Source organism: Mycteria americana, chromosome 2, assembly GCF_035582795.1.
Source record: "Mycteria americana isolate JAX WOST 10 ecotype Jacksonville Zoo and Gardens chromosome 2, USCA_MyAme_1.0, whole genome shotgun sequence".
Classification (NCBI taxonomy): domain Eukaryota; kingdom Metazoa; phylum Chordata; class Aves; order Ciconiiformes; family Ciconiidae; genus Mycteria; species Mycteria americana.
In genome coordinates, this window is record NC_134366.1 from 160,869,110 (window position 1) to 160,887,374 (window position 18,265).

At 41.6% G+C, this 18,265-nt stretch overlaps 1 protein-coding gene and 1 long non-coding RNA gene across 6 annotated transcripts in view; one reads left to right on the plus strand and one right to left on the minus strand.

Moving 5' to 3' along the window:
- The window catches only part of LOC142406377 (uncharacterized), a 24,832-nt gene continuing 6,567 nt past the window's right edge, over window positions 1-18,265 (plus strand). For all 3 annotated transcript variants that reach the window (XR_012774562.1, XR_012774561.1, XR_012774560.1), the window contains exon 1: window positions 1-35. This is a non-coding gene — a long non-coding RNA (uncharacterized LOC142406377). The remainder of the gene's footprint in view (window positions 36-18,265) is intronic.
- DSCC1 (DNA replication and sister chromatid cohesion 1) lies at window positions 2,933-16,461 on the minus strand. Of its 3 annotated transcripts, none has more exons than XM_075495193.1 (9): window positions 16,226-16,461; window positions 14,379-14,547; window positions 12,863-12,997; window positions 9,223-9,313; window positions 7,753-7,891; window positions 6,720-6,772; window positions 4,779-4,933; window positions 4,064-4,212; window positions 2,933-3,252 (listed from the first exon to the last, which is right to left on the minus strand). In XM_075495193.1, the coding sequence occupies exons 1-9, from the start codon at window positions 16,393-16,395 to the stop codon at window positions 3,144-3,146; spliced, it is 1,170 nt and encodes a 389-aa protein (XP_075351308.1). In that variant the 5' UTR covers window positions 16,396-16,461; the 3' UTR covers window positions 2,933-3,143. The 3 variants fall into 3 exon arrangements, with proteins under 3 accessions (XP_075351308.1, XP_075351306.1, XP_075351307.1); XM_075495191.1 differs by lacking the exon at window positions 16,226-16,461 and adding an exon at window positions 15,890-16,151; XM_075495192.1 differs by lacking the exon at window positions 16,226-16,461 and adding an exon at window positions 15,876-16,150.

The following is an 18,265-nucleotide window of genomic DNA, read 5'->3' on the forward strand; positions in this document are numbered from 1 at the left end:
TCCTCTCCGCTTGCAGCGCGATCTAGAGACCTCGGGTAAGGCTCAGGCGCATAAAATAACTGTTCGGTTCTGACTTACAGTCTAGGATTTATTTCAAGTGCAGCAGTGCCCTCAGCCGTCATCTTCCCTGGTGGTGGGGGCTGCCCTTGGGCAGGGGAACAGCAACCCCAGCGCAGGCTGCAGCTCCCGCCTCACACAGCAGAGCAGGCTGCCACCATGATGGCGGCTGTTCCTCAGCAGGCAGCGAGCTAGAGTCAGCGTGGGGCTGTTAAGGTGCTGCAGAGGGGACGGTGACGTGCCCAGCTGCCGCTGCTAAACCTACCGGAGGCCTTCAGTCAGCTCTGCGGCTGTGCCCGCTGCTGATGGCTGACACACGCGTGAATCTCTCGCTACCTGTGTTTGCACTAGTGAAGCTCCAGTGACTGACAAAACACATCTACTGGAATGCACAAACTAAGTATACCTGAACTTACCGAGGGGCTATGCTCAAGGGCACACCCCACACAGACTCACAGGAAGATACTAAAACACATCAGCCTTCACTTTTGAACCAAAAAAAGATTTAAGACAATAACAATGCTACTGGAAACATGGCACAGAGCTACAAAATGGCGTTGGGTCCAATGACCTGTTCCCTCCCACCCCAGGTGTGCTGTGGGGTGTCTTTAGTTACAGTATCAGGAGGACCCAATATGAAGTTTCTTTCTAACCTAGATGTGTTCTATTATAAGCAAGTTTTGATTCATCTATTTTGCATTAAAATAAATGTTTGCATCACAGCAGCTAATGGAGTTAGCCCTTTCAGCATCAGCAGTTCCTGAAATTTAGAAAGCATCATCTCATTTTGAATGCCTGACAAAACAAATCAGGAGTACTGTGAACATGTATAATGGTTACACATGCAAAAATAATTTAGATAAACCTGAATCATTACCTCGGTATTATGATACAGCTCTATTCATGTAATACTTAAATTCTTAACTTGTTTCATAAGCAAAACCCCATGTAAATATACACTGTTGTATCACAGCCTACGAGACTATTAATTGTCTTGTGTATTTCAACTAAGGAACCTTATATGATGCAATGGAAGTGATTTCCAAGGCTTTCATGTTCATGTTACTCTCAATCTCTCTGAGAGGGAACCTTCTGGTGCTATTAAAAGGACCACAGCTGTGGAAACCAGACAGTGCACAAGGCAACTCTTCCTGGCAGAGCCATTAGAAGCCAGCTGAGTCTCTACCCACCTGGGTCAAACACCACACTTGCACCCTTCAGAAACGTGGAGCACAGGGAATTGATCTTGTATCAGTGGGCAAGAATAAACAGAGCTCAGGAAGTAGTTTTGATTCAGCTTTTTCGCTATAACAAAATTCCAAGGATGCACACATCCATCTTTAGAGTTTGACGTTGTCGTGGTTTAGCCCCAGCCGGCAACTAAGCACCACGCAGCCGCTCGCTCACTCCCCCTCGGTGGGATGGGGGAGAGAATCAGCAGAGCAAAAGTAAGAAAACTTGAGGGTTGAGATAAAAACAGTTTAATAGGTAAAGCAAAAGCCGCACACGCAAGCAAAGCAAAACAAGGAATTCATTCGCTACTTCCCATGGGCAGGCAGGTGTTCAGCCATCTCCAGGAAAGCAGGGCTCCATCACGCGTAATGGTTACTTGGGAAGACAAACGCCATCACTCCAAATGTCCCCCCTTCCTTCTTCTTCCCCAGCTTTATATACTGAGCATGATGTCATGTGGTATGGAATAGCCCTTTGGTCAGTTTGGATCAACTATCCTGGCTGTGTCCCCTCCCAGCTTCTTCTGCACCTGGCAGAGCACGGGAAGCTGAAAAGTCCTTGACTAGTACAGCAACAACTAAAACATCTCTGTATTATCAACACTGTCTTCAGCACAAATCCAAAACATAGCCCCATACCAGCCACTATAAAGAAAATTAACTCTATCTCAACTGAAACCAGGACAGACGTACAGTTTCTTTCATCTCCCTGCTAACCCTACATGTGGCATGCTAACAATTCCAAAGTTCTTCATGCCTTACATCTGAGTTTGAAGCAGCAAATGCTTTTTGTATAAAAACCCTACAATTGTAAAGTTAAAAAAAAAATCTGAAAACTGTCTAATATTAAACTCTGGTTCACTGACATGCAAACAATCTTTTTTAATGATTACAAAATTTCAATTTCAGGCACTCCACTTTATGACAATATCATAAAAAAAAATCCTGTTTCATTGCTCTACACAATGTAATATTCCACCCTAAGTTTTCAAGACACAATTTCTATGTGCAGTTATTTGCCATAACGAAGTTTAAAAAAAAATAATCGTATTACAAAGTTTTATAAGCTCTCTTTAAAAAGCAAAGGTAGTCTTCTGTAAAACATTAATTTTACATCTGTGACATTCTAATGGCCGTTTATAGGAAGTTCATAACACAATGCCCAAATATTCTCTCATATCTTCACACCTGATTGCACTCGGGTTTTTTGTAATATTTAAAAGGCAATTCTGCCAAGTGTTAGTGGCAAGAGCTTGTGCCAATGTTATGCACAGACAGGACCACAAAAAGAACCACCTTCCAAAATTAAGACTAGTGTAGTCCCAGTCAGGAATAATTTGTTCCTGAGCTTGTCAAGGTCTGCAGTACTCAAAACATCAACACTGCAACAAAATCCTAATCTTTAAGAATGCTCGCTAATGGGCAAAAGACCGAGCATTCCATTTCACTGTTGAAATCAATTCAATTGACTCAATTATTATCAAGGAGGTTTTAATTTTTCATGTCAGACTTCAGTTTATGGATAGACAGCTAAAGTGTATTCAAAAAGTAGCTTGACTCCTGGCGTAACTACAGACACAAAGGAAAAAGATGACGACAGGCGCAAAAGAAGGATGATGGGCGCAAAAGAAGGACGATGGGCGCAGGCTGCTGACACTATAGTTTCTTAGAAGAGGCAAGTGCCGTCACATTGTACTTAGCTGAGCAGGAAACAGAACTCGTTCAAGAAGCTTAGCTGCTTATACTCAAGAACACTGTATAATGTTGGTTGACAACTCCTTTCCCCTGAAGGCAGCAACAAGCAACATTCACTGTTACTCCATTCAGTATTCTCAGTTCTTAAAACAATACTTGTTATGAGATGGGTCTTCTAGAATTATAAACTTTAACACCATTCTGCATTGAGGAGCGGGCGTATTTTGTCAGAAGAGCACCAACTGTCTGCTTCTCTGCACATAGGTCTCTATAGAGGAAATAAAGCAGATGACATTGGCATTAGAGATACTCTCATACAAAATGAATCCATGAAATACTTGTAAATATAGTGATAAACTGGATTAGCGTACTGGGAGAACAAAAATATGACTGTAACCGTCACATAACGCTTTAAATTACCTAAAGTTTAGAACTTGGCTTGACACTTAAGCAACAGGCAAAACTACATCATTTACTTCCAAAACAAGGATTTTGGTTTTGGGGGTGGGGTGGGGGTGAGGTGGGTGAGGGTTTATTAATGTTCTCTAAAGGGTTTTCAGTCTAGCAAAAGAATTAGCTTTGAACTACTTAATTATATTACAGTAAATTTAGAGCCACTCATAAAGCTTTGATGCAGTTACTTCTGGGTTACCATCTATATCTGCTCACACCTGTCCTGGCTGGGCATTCCAGGTAGCACTGTAGTGTGAGTGTTAATCACCAAAAGAACAAAGGACGCAGTATAGGAAGCACCATTGCTCTATAGTTCTTGTGTTGTACATATGGAGACTGACTATAAATGTCAGGAGGTTTATCCTTTGAGTTAAGTCTGCCTCAATCAAATAAGACAGAGTTAATCGCCCATTTAAATTCAGTAGGATCAGCTTTTTACACGAGTTTAAATCCAATGAATATAGCTACAGTTCCCAGGGGTGGGGATTCTATTCATATAGAATTCATATTCATTTAAAATGGACAGTATAGTATTTAAGGCAGTCATAGCGGATAAGAAGTCAGCTATGCAAAAAGGGAAGAATATAACACTAATGATATTTTAATAAAAAGAAATAGATCCTTACTGTATATAAGGGGTAATATCCACTTCTGTCCACTTTTCCCGTACACTGAATAAGCTGTTGAATCTTTCCTGATTGTCTTCAGGTAAGTCTTCTACTTTTAGCAGAAAGATGGTCTCCGGTCTTGAGCTTTTATCCACAAGAGCCAAGCCCTGTAGATCAGCATCAGGGAGAAAATGTTAAGTAAAGACAAAATGATTAAACTTCCTTCTTTCTGGCAATAATCCATACAAGTTGCCCTTTGCACCTTCAAAGCCTTCTAAAACTGCACTACTAGAGACAAAGTGGAAAAGTATCATAAAGGCGCTGTTTTAGAGGAATATTTATCATTTCCTTTATGACAAGAAGGGAGGGGGAAATCCATTAAGTCCCAACATCTCTCGGCCTCCTTTGAGCAAAAGGATTTCCATAGTGCTTGCTGCTCGACTGGCTGTCACTATAGTCTGCTCAACAATAGCTTCAGCTTCTGTTCTAGTTACAAGTATTAACTGTACAGCTGCAACTTTTCTTCAAACGTGAAACATGCCAGACTTACAGAAACCTGAACTGTCACGATTCCAGACTGCTGATGCTCATAGAGGATGTCATAAGATATACTTTAACTCAAAAGCTGACAGGAACAACACAACCAATCCCCATTAATCGATAAAATCTACACATGACACAATTCAGTTAACAGCCTACTCACGAAAGAATCCATACTTCTTCATGTTTTTACCTTAAGCTGATCAAGCCTTGTTGTCATCCCTTCAGGGACACTTTGTTGCCAGACTTCTTGAAATTCCGATAGATTGAATTTAACTGCATTCTGCAAAAGCATTTGTGCTATAGCTCTGCATATTTTATCTTCATGCATTTCAAAGTAAACCTCCCCTGCAGAGAAACAAACAACAGGTTATCTTGGGTTCTTGCTTTTTGATAAAAGAACAGAGAACAGCCTCGTATTTCCATTCTGTTCTACAGTCTTCTACAAACCAAGCATCCTGTTTTTTCTTTTCCTCAGGGAGTAACCTGACTTGGTTTTACTTTGGATAAATGATGGTTCTCATTTGATGGTTCTCTCTTAATTTGTTCTCATTCTCAAGAATAAATTAAGCAGAATATTATCTCTGTGTGCAGTACTGTCTGAGCTACAGTATTAATTCATAATAAATGTATTTCCCTCCCATCTTTTCCCCTTTCACAGTCACACTGTTTCTCCTGCAGCTTTCATTCCTATTTCTGAATGGCTTGTATGAAAGTGTTTGCTGCCTGTGGTTGAACAATTAAACAAAACTTTCACTTCCTTAATCATCCTTATAGTAGGAGATGATGAAGGGAATAATGAGAATTTATTTTCTTTCACACTGACTTGGCAAAAATTCTCTGAACAACGTGAAGTATAAACATTTCCTTCCACTTTTTCAGTCCTCTGGACTTCCTGCAATTCAAAGTTGTTCCTTGTGCAACCTGCCCAAATATACTAAGATGACAACCTGTGTCACTCCAACTACTTTCCTATGTCCTTTAAGGTTAAGTGCAACTCCTACTTCAGCCAAATGTGAGATGAAAGCAACTGTGGGGAAGAATTCAGATTGAGATTAAGGCACTGAAATACTATATCTATATCTGAGATAGGCAACGGAGATTTAATCATGTTGTGGTTTAGCCCCAGTCGGCAATTAAGTACCACCCAGCTGCTCGCTCACCATCCCCTGCAGTAGGATGGGGGAGAGAATCAAAAGAGCAAAAGTAAGAAAACTCGTGGGTTGAGATAAAGACAGTTTAATAATTGGAAATAATAATAAAATTGTAATGAGAAGGAAAACAACAAAAGAGAGAGAGAGAGAGAACAAAACCCGGGGCGGGGGGGGGGGGAGCGCTACAACTGCTCACCACCGGCCAACCGATGCCCAGCCAGTCCCCAAGCAGCAATTGCTGCTCCCAGGCCAACTCCCCCAGTTTATATACCGAGCATGACGTCCTATGGTATGGAATAGCCCTTTGGTCAGTTTGGATCAACTGTCTTGGCTGTGTCCCCTCCCAGCTTCTTGTGCACCTGGCAGAGCATGGGAAGCTGAAAAGTCCTTGACTAGTGTAAACATTACTGAGCAACAACTAAAATATCAGTGTGTTGTCAACATTATTCTCATACTAAAATCCAAAACACAGCACTATACCAGCTACTAGGAAAAAAATTAACTCTATCCCAGCCAAAACCAGGACAAATCAGTGCAGTCAATGGATCTTGGGGTGCAGTTCAAGGGACCAAAGTCAGGCAAACTGAACTGAGGGAAATCTACATGCCAATGACTATTCACGATTAATTACTTAAACATCTGAGACCTCCTAGGGTATCTAAAGAGAGATTCCATATAAATTTTACTAGTAATCTCTCTTCAGTCACAAAATTATGGCTTGTAGACACCTCATAAATAACTTCAGGTACCTCTGATAGTTCCTGATTTTTCCCTAGTGTCTTGTACAGCTTAATAGTCCTTTTTCCTGTGAAACGTTCTCTTAACAATTTTACTGATTTTTAGCTCACCATCTCCTCCCTCCTTTTACTGGCATTGTAGCAAATTCAGTTGTTTGGGCCAGCCTCACAAAATCTGCATTTACTCATGAATAACTATTTCCTTTATGCAAAATTAAAATATGCATGCTTTCCCAAACTTACCATCATCAACGTATTTCCTTCCATAGCTTAAAAGAATATGTTCTATCATCTCTCTGAAAAAAAAAACAAATCAGAAATCAAGGTTTAAATCTGTTCAGTAGGACATTACAGAAACAGTTACCAAGAAGAAAATGAAGGAATGGGTAAAGTAAAAAATCAAGGAGAATGGAGGATGGGACACATCTTCATGGCTGAAATGAACAAATTGATAAAAACTTAAAAGTAAGTTAAAAGAGTACAAAAGGGGACAAAAAGGACAGATGGGAGTTAATTCAGCATGTCAACCCCAGAAGTCTCTTCCACTTTCTAGTTTTAACTAGCAAAGACTAAAAGGCGTAAGGAGAATAAGGAGAAGAGACTCTTGCAATGTCACTTCTTGCCAATGAGAAGTGACTCAAGTCACAAATTTGGCAGTTAATTATCCCTTACTGAACAGCAGGCATTTTTCTAGACCTCTGGCATAAAATTGCAACCCAACTGCAGACACTAATACTAAAGATTTCTTTTTGAGCCAAAAGCCAAATAAATGGAAAATGCTACATATTGTAAACTCAAGACTTTGTTTGAATGGTAATCTTAAATTTTTTCGTAACTCCAAAAGGCAGTGCAATACACTCAACTCTTAAGATCTGAATTCAGTATTATACCAGAAAATATACCACCATCCCAGACATTACGCAAGAGGTAAACTAAACATTTTTGGCTAGCTTCAGAACAAGTATTTCAAGATGTTCATCAATTTATGGCTTAAGTACACGCTACTTTCATCATTTACAATTCAGCAGTAATGTTTCTACTATTGAATCAATGGAAATACTACCAACAGACACTAAAATCAGTTTACTAACCTGTCTGTCTAAACTACTAATGCTCTTGTATATTTCAGAGCCAAAGAAAATATATCATTAACACCATGGTAACTGTAATCTAGAGTTACAAGACTATAATTCTAATAAATAATTAATAATGATTGCAATTAGTAATAGTCAATAATGATTGTAGACAATTTTAAGTACTAAAAGTAATTGCTTACCTGGGCTCTAAAGATCCAAGTTCCTCAAGGCAGGTACGTAAAGGAACCTTACTTAAAGACCAGGACTCTGAGTCTATTAGCTGAGTCACGTGATTCAAGAGTTTCATCTCATAGTCAAATTCTAGAATTCTCCAATATCCTGCCAAATAGAAAACCACAAAACAGTGCTAGAAGGAAAACATTAACACCTTAACGCTGTTCCCCTGAGGATACATTACAGGAGTCTGGACATTTAGGTCACACCTTTACAAAGTACAGCGGCAGCATTCTGTCCTTTTCAGAATTAAAATTGAGAAAAAGAACAGAATAGTACGAGCAAATGTAAAGGAGAAAGAAATAAAATTATCTCAATTATTCATAACTGTTTATGTAGATTAACTGCCACAGATGCAAAGACACTAAAAATCCCATCCCAAGATGAATCAGACCTGGAAAAACTAATAATTAATTCAGGCACAGAACTGCATGAACAGAACTGGCTGCACTGGCCCTGCAAAGTGGCAGTTCAGGTCCCGCTAAGTTCACAGAAACCCAGATGTGACAAAGCACAGATCTGGTACAACGGTGCTGTGCAGCTGTAAATGACAAGGAAAGTAATTTGTGAGATTGTTCTCACCTACCTAATGGGACAGTATAGAGGAGATGGAGCAGAAGTCTTCCCAGTGGTGCTCAGTGCTGGGACAGCAGGCAACAAGCACAAATTGCAACAAGGGAGATCCCAGCTGGTGATTAGGAGAATTTTTTTCCCCTTGTGGATAGTCCAACACTGGAATAGCCTGGACAGAGGTTGTGCAATCTCCATCCTTGGAAATGCTCAGAGCTCGGCCAGCCAAGGCCCTGAGCAGCCAGCTCCAAGTTGGCCCTGTTCTAAAGCAGAGGTTTGGATCTGATAACCTCCAGAGTTCAGTTCTGGCCTATATTACTCTATGACTCTAGGACTGCTGTCACCTGGCATCCAGGTGAGGGTTTGGGCTTGGTCAGGCATAAGATGAGTAGGAGCTGTTGCAAGGTGAGGCACTTGCTCTATGTACCTCACATGGTAGGAAGACTTCTGAGATAAACCCAGTCTGGGAGGAAGAAAGGACTATGAAAGGGCTGAGGTTACCTAAGGATCAGATATTTTTGCCTCTAGAACTGCAGAAAGCAGTATCCACTCATCCACAAAGAGGGCAACCAGCCAAAAAATATTCATGCTGTGGGTGGGAAACTCTGATACCAGTGTTTGTAGAAGCAAAGAAGGAACTAGGAAAGAGCCAGACTGGTCAATGCCTGCTCAGTTTTATCTTTTTGATCAGCTTCATAGCAGCAGAGGATATAGGAAATATGGAAGCAGATCTTCATACTTTGAAGTAACTTGCACCTTGAAAGATGAGGATGTGGAATGGGCCTTAGAAAAAGGAGACAGATATTTTGGGGAAGAAAAGCAGGGTTATTTCCTCATAGGCAATAATATTCTTTAGAGATGAATACCTTCAATTTTGCAGGCATCTATAACCTGCAATTGGTGCAGTATTTCTTCTTCACTTGCTTGAATCAGATTAAACAAATCTTCTGTTGTATACTGCAACAAGAGGAAAAAAAGAAGGAAATAAAACAGGTTATCCTTACTCCTCCTTTGCTTCAGCAAGCATGCTAAATACATTATAAGATAGAAGGAAAGAAAGACTTAGCAGATTGATGGTTTTTCCCCCCGACTCTGAATTTTCTAAGGTTTACCACACTCTCTGAAACTTTTCCTGTACCTGACATTTTCTCAAAGGGTTATTCAATGTAAAAACCAGTCTAACTACAGGGAAGTCTTTGTGCCATGCATAAGTAATATACCTGTCTTCCCAGGATGTCAAACGAGCCCAAGTAGGCATCGTAAGTGAAGTATCATAGCAAGAATGAAAAGTGAATGTGTTCTGTCTTTCCTAAATCACCTATTTTAATCAGTGAGATTCAAAGAAAAGACAAAACAGAAATCACTTATCACTTTTGGATAGAAGTCAGAACTTCAACGTAGTACCTCCACTGAGGGAAAGCCTCCTCCAGGAAGACCCCAACAGTTATGTGTTGTGTTTTGGTGTCTGCTAACCAATTAGCAGACACGTAGCCCAGACCCAGCCACAGTACATACAGCTCCTTGCAGAGAACAGTTACTTGGTGAGATGGGAGGGTGCTGTGGATGTAAAGATTTAGGAGATATGGGAGGAACAGAAGGTATCATACTGTGCTGGTTTTGGCTGGGATAGAGTTAATTTTTTTCCTAGTAGCTGGTATAGTGCTGTGTTTTGGATTTTAGTATGAGAATAATGTTGACAACACACTGATATTTTAGTTGTTGCTCAGTAATGTTTACACTAGTCAAGGACTTTTCAGCTTCCCATGCTCTGCCAGGTGCACAAGAAGCTGGGAGGGGGCACAGCCAAGACAGTTGATCCAAACTGACCAAAGGGCTATTCCATACCATAGGACATCATGCTCGGTATATAAACGGGGGAGTTGGCCTGGGAGCAGCAATTGCTGCTCGGGGACTGGCTGGGCATCGGTTGGCCGGTGGTGAGCAGTTGTAGCACTTCCTCCCCCCCCCCCCCGCTTTTTGTTCCTCTCTCTCTCTTTTGTTGTTTTCCTTCTCATTACAATTTTATTATTATTTCCAATTATTAAACTGTCTTTATCTCAACCCACGAGTTTTCTTACTTTTGCTCTTTTGATTCTCTCCCCCATCCCACTGCAGGGGATGGTGAGCGAGCAGCTGGGTGATACTTAATTGCCAACTGGGGCTAAACCACAACACATGAGGAGTGAAGTAAAGGGAAGGAACACTAGACTGAAATCCATAGGAAACAGGGTTTCATCAATTCCTTTATTCACCTTACAACCTTTTTAATCAACTCTAATATTAAAGTTTTGTTGATTATAGCATAAGAATATTTCCTATCAAAAAAGAAAAAAAATTGGATTAAGTACCTGAAAACTATTAGACTTTGGGAACACAAATGGAACAACACCCAGTTTGAAACATCCACATGTTAAAAAAAAAAAACATTTAATACATACAGAAAGGTCTCCTCTTCCTGCTATGCCATTCCTATTAGACAGTATGTTGAAACGTCATCAGGCTAAGCAGCACTGAACTTGCATCAGTATTTCAGCATGGGATGACCATATTATACAGTACTTTAAAAAACACTGCTAGCAATTGAGAGCAAAAATATCCCCACATCAGTATGCAAGTGTGTTTGAGAGTTAGATACTGCCATTGGGATTAAGACCCTGCACAGGAGACCTGGGCATGTGCTCCCCCTCTGAGGCCAGGCTAGCACTCCAACAGCTTTTTTAAGAAATTGCTGCTCTCAGCTATGATGCTTTTATTTGCAAACATAAAATGGAATGGGTTGACTTGCATCATGTCCATACCAGCAATTTCCAGGTAAGGATAAGAAACATATTAAATACATTAACTCAGACACATTTAATCATTTGAATATGCCTTGCCATCCCACTGTAAAACCCAGGATTTTAATTTGGTACATCCTGAGCAAGCTGGGTACTAGCCTGTTTCTAAGTTTTCCTGTAGTTTGCTAAATCACATCACTATGCATCTGACTTCCTTACAGTAATTTCTTATAGTGCTATAGTTCCTTATGATTCCTTTCCTGTAGTTCTCTGTGTATGATACGGTACAAACAACTGAAAACCATGAGAAGTTTACAGTAAGCCACTAAAACATAGTAGTTTGTTTTCAAACAGATTAAAGATGGCTTATTTGTTGCCAGCACCCAATAAATATTAAGTGTAAGCAAACAACACAGCAAAAATTTTTACTACACACATATTGTTTGGAATTCCAGTGAGTAGTAGTCCCATAGCAAAGAGAGCTTTCCCATGGAGAGCTTTCAGATTAAAGTTCCACCAGTGGCATAGCTAAGATTCATCTACATTTTTTGGATATATCTAGTTGTTCTCTAGTAAGCTGATACATGAAACATTCTCCTTCAAAACAAATGGAGATCAGTCCTCAAACTAGGCACTAATGTTTGGGGAGACATTGACATGTTTTTACAAATTTAATTTAATATTATCAGTAAATACTATTGCATATGACATCTTTTTGTGTTGCTAGCCTTTGTCAATGCTTGTAATTTGTGGACAATTTAAGCCCTTTTCTCTCTGCTATCCCCTATTTTGCTGCTATGTTCTTCTATGCCTAGACCAGAGTAGGTAGGAAAAATGAAAGGAGGAAAAGGCAATGCTGGGGGAAAGATTCTGAAACTTATCAGAAATTAGACTGGTAATCATCCAGAGAGAGGCAGCATTTCTCTCCAGGGGAGAAAAGTAACATCTATGTTTGTACATGCAAGCACACACAGATGGTTTGTTAGTATCAGCTTCAGCAAAGCCTCAATGTAAAATACTTTGGAGCAACCATTTCTGTTTTTTAAAGTCAAAAGGAAAACCAATCAAACTAACAAAACTCCAGGATTTTTATAAGCCTTTTATCTGAGATCATATGCTGCAGAGTCCAGGCCTCTCCATTACTATTAAGATCCTAACTTGGATTTCCTGGAAACATAAAAGGGCAGCAGGACAGGATTTTATTTGTGTTTTCCCTTCTTGTACTGTCAGTCTTATTCTCTGCCATATATCCTCCTCGTCATTCTCTGCAACTCCCTGCTTCTCCTTGTCATCATAAATTACTGATTGGCAAGTGACTTATGTGGGTGTCCTGTGACCTTACACTTAGCTCATACATGACATGCCATACATGACGGCCACAAAGGAGGAGGAAAGGCTGCATTATACCTTAGTAGTCATATAACTCTCAAGGAATTTACAAAAGCTTCTGAAGACTGTCTTCAAGAAACTCCCCACTTAAAAAGGGAAATCACCAGTCTCTTTCAGTGTCCTTCCTTTTCCTCTTTTTACTAAAAAAAAAGATTGCTTACCTGCTGCTCAGTGGAAGTGCTAATAATTACCAACTTGTTTAGAATAGTAGGCTTAAAAAATTAACTCAAAGCAGCACTGTGAAACAGGGGAGCAAAGGTATTTTTCCAGTTAAGAATGTATCTTCACTTTAATTTGCCCATTACCAATTACAAGAAGGTAATTTAAGTAGCTGATCTACCTTTGAAAATGTCAAAGTCTGATCTTTCCGACTATCTGGCCCTTCATATAGATCTTCCATTAAAAGCTTCCTCAGTTTCTTCAGTTTAGGTCGACATCGCCTTAATTCCCAATAGTTATTGGAGAAGCCAGCGATCTACAAGAAAAAACAGCAACTCTTAAAACATTTTAATCTACCATTTGGATTCAAAGAAACTTACCAAAAATTATCAGTAAAAAGTATTAATCTAGTCACTGAGAACAAGAATTTATTAATAGGGTAATTACTTTAAAGATTAAACAATCATCGTAATATTTTCAAGAAAAAAAATTACCACAGGCAATGAAGACTAAAAATCCACTGTTGGTTGATAAAAATATGTTAATGGTGCATATGACAAAGGGAACAACTCATGTCTACAGGCAAATGATAGAATATCATCATGGGATATATTCCTGCACAGTCCTCATCAACATTTCTTTTCCTCTTAATACTAAGTTATATTAGTGTCATAAAACCCCTTCTGTATTATTCTGTTTCCATCTTCCCCACTTCTTCCCATGCTTGGGATCTACTTCATGGTCTTTTTACACCTTAATGAATCATCACATCACTAAGCTCAAGTAAAAAAAACATTTACAAGAGAGTAAGTTACACTTGCACACAACTAACAAGACATCTCTGTTCCTTACTCTGCTTCAACACACAAATTTAAAGCGTGCAACAGGAAGCTCAGATGTAGTCAATTCAACAACACTAATCTAATAAAACTTTACCTCAGGATTACTCTGAAGGTGTTTCATGGGGTACAGCTCGGACTTCCTAGAAGATTCTTTGAAGAGGACAGAGTATTGGAGGCCTTTCAGCATTGTTTTTGTCATTTACCAAACCAACAGAAGTAGGCACAGAATGGCAGAGGCAGAACAGGCTACAGGTTCGTGACTCCTGACCCAACCACTAGCCCCTTGTAAAAAAGCCTCCATGAAAAAGCCTCTAGATGGTATTTTAAAATACCCTAAATGCTTTACCAGACTACTTTACCAGACTACAGCTCATTTTAAAAATAGCTGCTAACACTGAGAAATTAGATTTTCTTTGAAAGCTTTTAATACGTACCACAAGTAATTACTATCCACTGAAAATAAACCAAAAGTTTTAACTTCTTAGAAACAATAATTATCATACATTATGGATAAAGTTCATATGTATCCATACATTATGGATAAAGAAGGGCCCTAGAGCCATTTTGGACACCCCAAGGTATAGCGTGCCCCCTGTGTATAAAGCATGTTTATAAAGACATCCTCCTGGGGATGTTCAACATACAAAGAACCTACAGGAGACTCACTCCTTCTGGAGTGGCAGCTCGTAGCTAGACCAATACCACAAGGCATCTAAAATGGTATTAGAAGCCTATGTTTAGGCAACTGAATCCCAGCTGGGTTTCACATACACATCTTGGATAAAATACAAGAAATTATAGAGAATAAGAAAGTAGAGAATTAAAGCAAACAAACAAAATCCCAGAAAGATGTACCTGTGAATGAATAATATTACAAGATGCTTGGTCTGCATTCAGCTGTTCTGGAGTTTTGCAACCAGGAATAAACAGCAGCATGTCTGAGGTATCTGCTATTTTCATGTCATAAGTTTTATCTTTGCTGCACAACACTGCTTGTTCATGCTTTTCACCACGGATTACTAGGCTGGAAAAAAAACAGCACAAAAATAAAGATGTATTTTTACCTCTATTTCAGGATGAACACCTATTAAACTTGTCTGATATTTTTTCACATGTATATGTTGGTAAAGAAGTTATAAACTGCAGTTTCATTTGGTAGCAGCAGTCACAGTACACCAAAATATAAAGATGTAATTGTCAATTAATCTAAAATATCTTAACACTACATTTTTTCCTCACCTTTTTGCATTTTCCCACTCTGAAAGACAAGTATTCAAGGTTTTTATGCAGGTCACAGCCAAACCTCCTCACCTGTCTTTGCACACAAAACAGTCTAAAACACTAATTAGGTGATGCTGAAAGCCTGAACTAGTTCACTAATCTTAGAAATGAGATTACAACTAGAATTGTTCTTTAATGGAGACTGACACTGGCCCATTGTGAAACAAGAAAGCAAACAGAAATTGTGTCTATTGTGCAGCATCCTTCACACAATTCCCTCTCAAAAACATACACATTTTCTTACAAGTAATTCCAAGCAAGAAAGAAAACCTTCTAGAGCATTTCAGTACAAAGAATCAATGCTACCCCCCCTCTTCAGCTCACACACGTAATTAAATAGAGATTCTTAGTGAGGACGTGATAACACTGAAGCAGGACCACAACAGGGGAACATTCAGTTCCTCCCAGGCTACACTAAATTAAGTGCTCAGATTCCATTTAATCAAACTGCTGCTCTTACTTCCAAACACTTGCATGCATGAACAAAGCTCAGCTGTGCCCCAAGTGGTCCTCGGTGTGAATCAGGCCTCTAACCAACGACAGTTTATCAATATGGCACTGAGTATGGACAGACTTAATAACACACATCTCTGAGGACTATTTTCTTTAGAGGGAGTTCTAATGTTGTATAATTTTAAACATTTTTATTATGCCACTGGCATTGCAGCAAAGGAAGACTTTAAAACAGTATCAAAAGCTTATCTAGAATCTGTTCTTCATCCAGAGTTAGATGTCATGTAACCAACCTACCAAATGCCTATGCTAATACTGTACGTCCTTCGCTGTCCTGTTTGTCTAACTTGTAGGCACCCTACCATCCACCCGACCTTAAGAGTTCCAGTAAGAAAATCTCAGAAGCCAGAGCGATTCTATTAAAGACATAATCTCCTTTCCTGAACACAAGTTTTTAGGCATCTATCTTTAAATGCCCGGCAAGAAACTCTCCTCAGTTTTGGCTAGAAATCTCCTCGGATGCATTTTTTCCATATGCAAAAGAAACCCCCAACTTCTTATAGGTGTTACTAGTTTTCAGTTTCCAATGTTACTGAGCTAGGTTTAAGGGACAGTTACATTTTCATGAAAACCGTATTAGAAGAATAGAAGTCTGGAAAAAGCCACGTTTAAGAGCCATGTCAGCTACTTCACACTAAGGACGGGATAGCGCAGGCCTGCCTCATCTCCATCCCGCGCCGCTGCTCCGACTCCCCCACGCACGGCGGGGCGAGATCTAAGGGTGGAAAACTCCAGCCTCCCGCCGCGGGGCGGGCCTGCCCCGGTGCCTGTCGCGGGCCGCCGTCCCGGCCACCACGGCCGCCATGCCCCAAGCGGCGACGGGGGGGATGTAGCCGCCGTCCGGGCCGCGCCTCCCCTCAGGGGGCCGCACCGCCCGCCCTCCCGGGGACGCCCCACCCCGCCCGTACCTGCGTCCCGCCTCCAGCTCGGCGCAGAGGCCCGGCTCCAGCTGCAGCAGGCAGCACTCGCCGGCGCCGGCCTGCGGAGCGAAGCTGAGGCAGTGCACGACCGGCAGCAGCTCCGCCGGGTTCAGTTTGGCCGTCTGCAGCGTAGCGTCCACCTCCGCGCGGCTCCGCATGGCGCCCGCCGGCTCGACCCGCTCCGAAAGCCGCGCCACACCAGCCCCCGCCCCCGCCGAGGCGGTGCCGGTCGCGGCAAGGGGCGGGAGGCGGTGAGGTTAGGTTGATTCGCTGGTTGCCTGCGAATCAGGCGGGGCGGGCGGTGACACCTCGGGGTTAGACTGAGGGGAATCGCTCTCCTCAGCGGCAGCCGGTTCCCGCCCGGCGAGGCCCGGTCCAGCCCGCAGGGGTGCTGCTCCACCGCCGGGTCTGATCAGGGACAAACCTCCTGCTTTCTGTCCGGCTGCACTAGAGCCAGGCTGGGCTGCAATAAAACCTCTCTATATGCCAATAAAATGCCATAAAAATCCACAAAATGCCCTAAATAAAATATCTTCTATAAAACACAACAAAAACAGGCCCAATATGGGAGTTCCTGCCCAGACCTGACTGAGGCAGCACCCTCTAGGTATTTCCATGACACCAGAGCATGATAGCAAGGGTGGAAAGAAGGAGGCCGAGGGCCCGAGCCGCCATGACGGGGCCTGGCTGTGGCTGGGAAGGCACGGGTCGAGGCAGCTGCAGGTTGGCACCCGCTGGCGTCACCCACCCCTGCTCCTTCTGTCACGACAGCTGTGGGGATAGTCTGACGGAGGGCAAGTATCTGCCGGCTCTGGTCACCACATGATCCCTCAGGAAAGGGATTGCACAGCCCCCGCGGATGGGTTCATCTCCCTGTGACTCAGGGCCCAGCTGGGCTTCACACTGTGGCCTGACCTGGGCTCTGTCTGCTTGAGGAAGCTGTGAGGAAGTGCTTGAGCTAAAGCCATGACAGAAATGAGTAAAAACCACAGGCAAGCACGATTATTGCAATGGAAGTAGTCTGCAGATCAGAGATTCAAGAGGTAGTCTACTGACATCCTCAGAAGACAGCAGCTCAGCACCACTGGGAGTCAGTCCTCTGCAAGGAGCAGCACAGGACACCTCTTCCCTGCCTCATCCAGGACAGCCAGCTCCCCAAAGGCTCACCGACGTTTTGCCGTGGGGCATATTAATGCTCGGCCTAGTAGCGTGTTAGTCCTAGCTGTCTGCTGTGTGCATTAGCTAACAAATAATTGCTCTGTGCTTCCAAGTTGTGTATATCTGCTTGCAGAGTCCCTCAGTGCTTGGTATAAGCCTACACCAAATGACCCAGACAAGGAGGTTGTACCATGTTCATATTGGAACCAGAAGCAGGAGCCAGTGGGATGGAGCTGACTCGGTTCGGTACCCAGCCTGGCAGAGAGCAACTGTTGTTATATGTGACTGAGTCAGGCATCTTCTGCCTTCAGAAAGTCCTTTGCCTGAGTGGTGCCAGTGAGGCAACTGGCCTTGGAGAAAACTTTGACTGAAGTAATGAGGCAGTTACCTCTATCGCATGTGCAGTGGCTTGTTCAAAGACTCAGCCATCTATTGTATTTTCATGTTTTATTTCAGTTGTTGGAAGCTGGAAATACAGTCATTGTGTACACAGGAAACCTGAGGCGCTCGGACTTTGACTAGTTTCTACTAATGTATAGGTGCAAACTGATATGTGTACAGCCTTATTTGAAATTGTTGCATTTTGCTTTAATGTAAATCTGTTCCTGCACACCTTTAAAGTAAACCAGAAAATCACTGTTCTACCATGTAAATGCTCACACAGTTACTGTTTAAATAGCAGCTTAATTAATTATGCTGGTTTTAATTTACACCTTAATTTGTGCAGTTTTCCAGTGACCTTGCATGCCTGCTTCTTCTCCTTTCTCCTTTTCATTCTGTGGAATAAAAAAAGAGATTCTGATATAGCCAGGGAACTGAATCCAAGGCATGAATTCATGGAGTTTGTATCTTAAGAGCTCTGCTACATAA

Bases quoted from the DNA above. Each gene is read 5' to 3' on its own strand.
- DSCC1 (XM_075495193.1), bottom strand. From the start codon at position 16,395: ATGCGGAGCCGCGCGGAGGTGGACGCTACGCTGCAGACGGCCAAACTG. The intron at 14,548-16,225 runs GTACGGGCGGGG...TTTTTTTTCCAG, and splicing joins GAGCTGGAGGCGGGACGCAG to CCTAGTAATCCGTGGTGAAA. The intron at 4,934-6,719 runs GTAAGTTTGGGA...GTTTCTCTGCAG, and splicing joins AAGGAAATACGTTGATGATG to GGGAGGTTTACTTTGAAATG.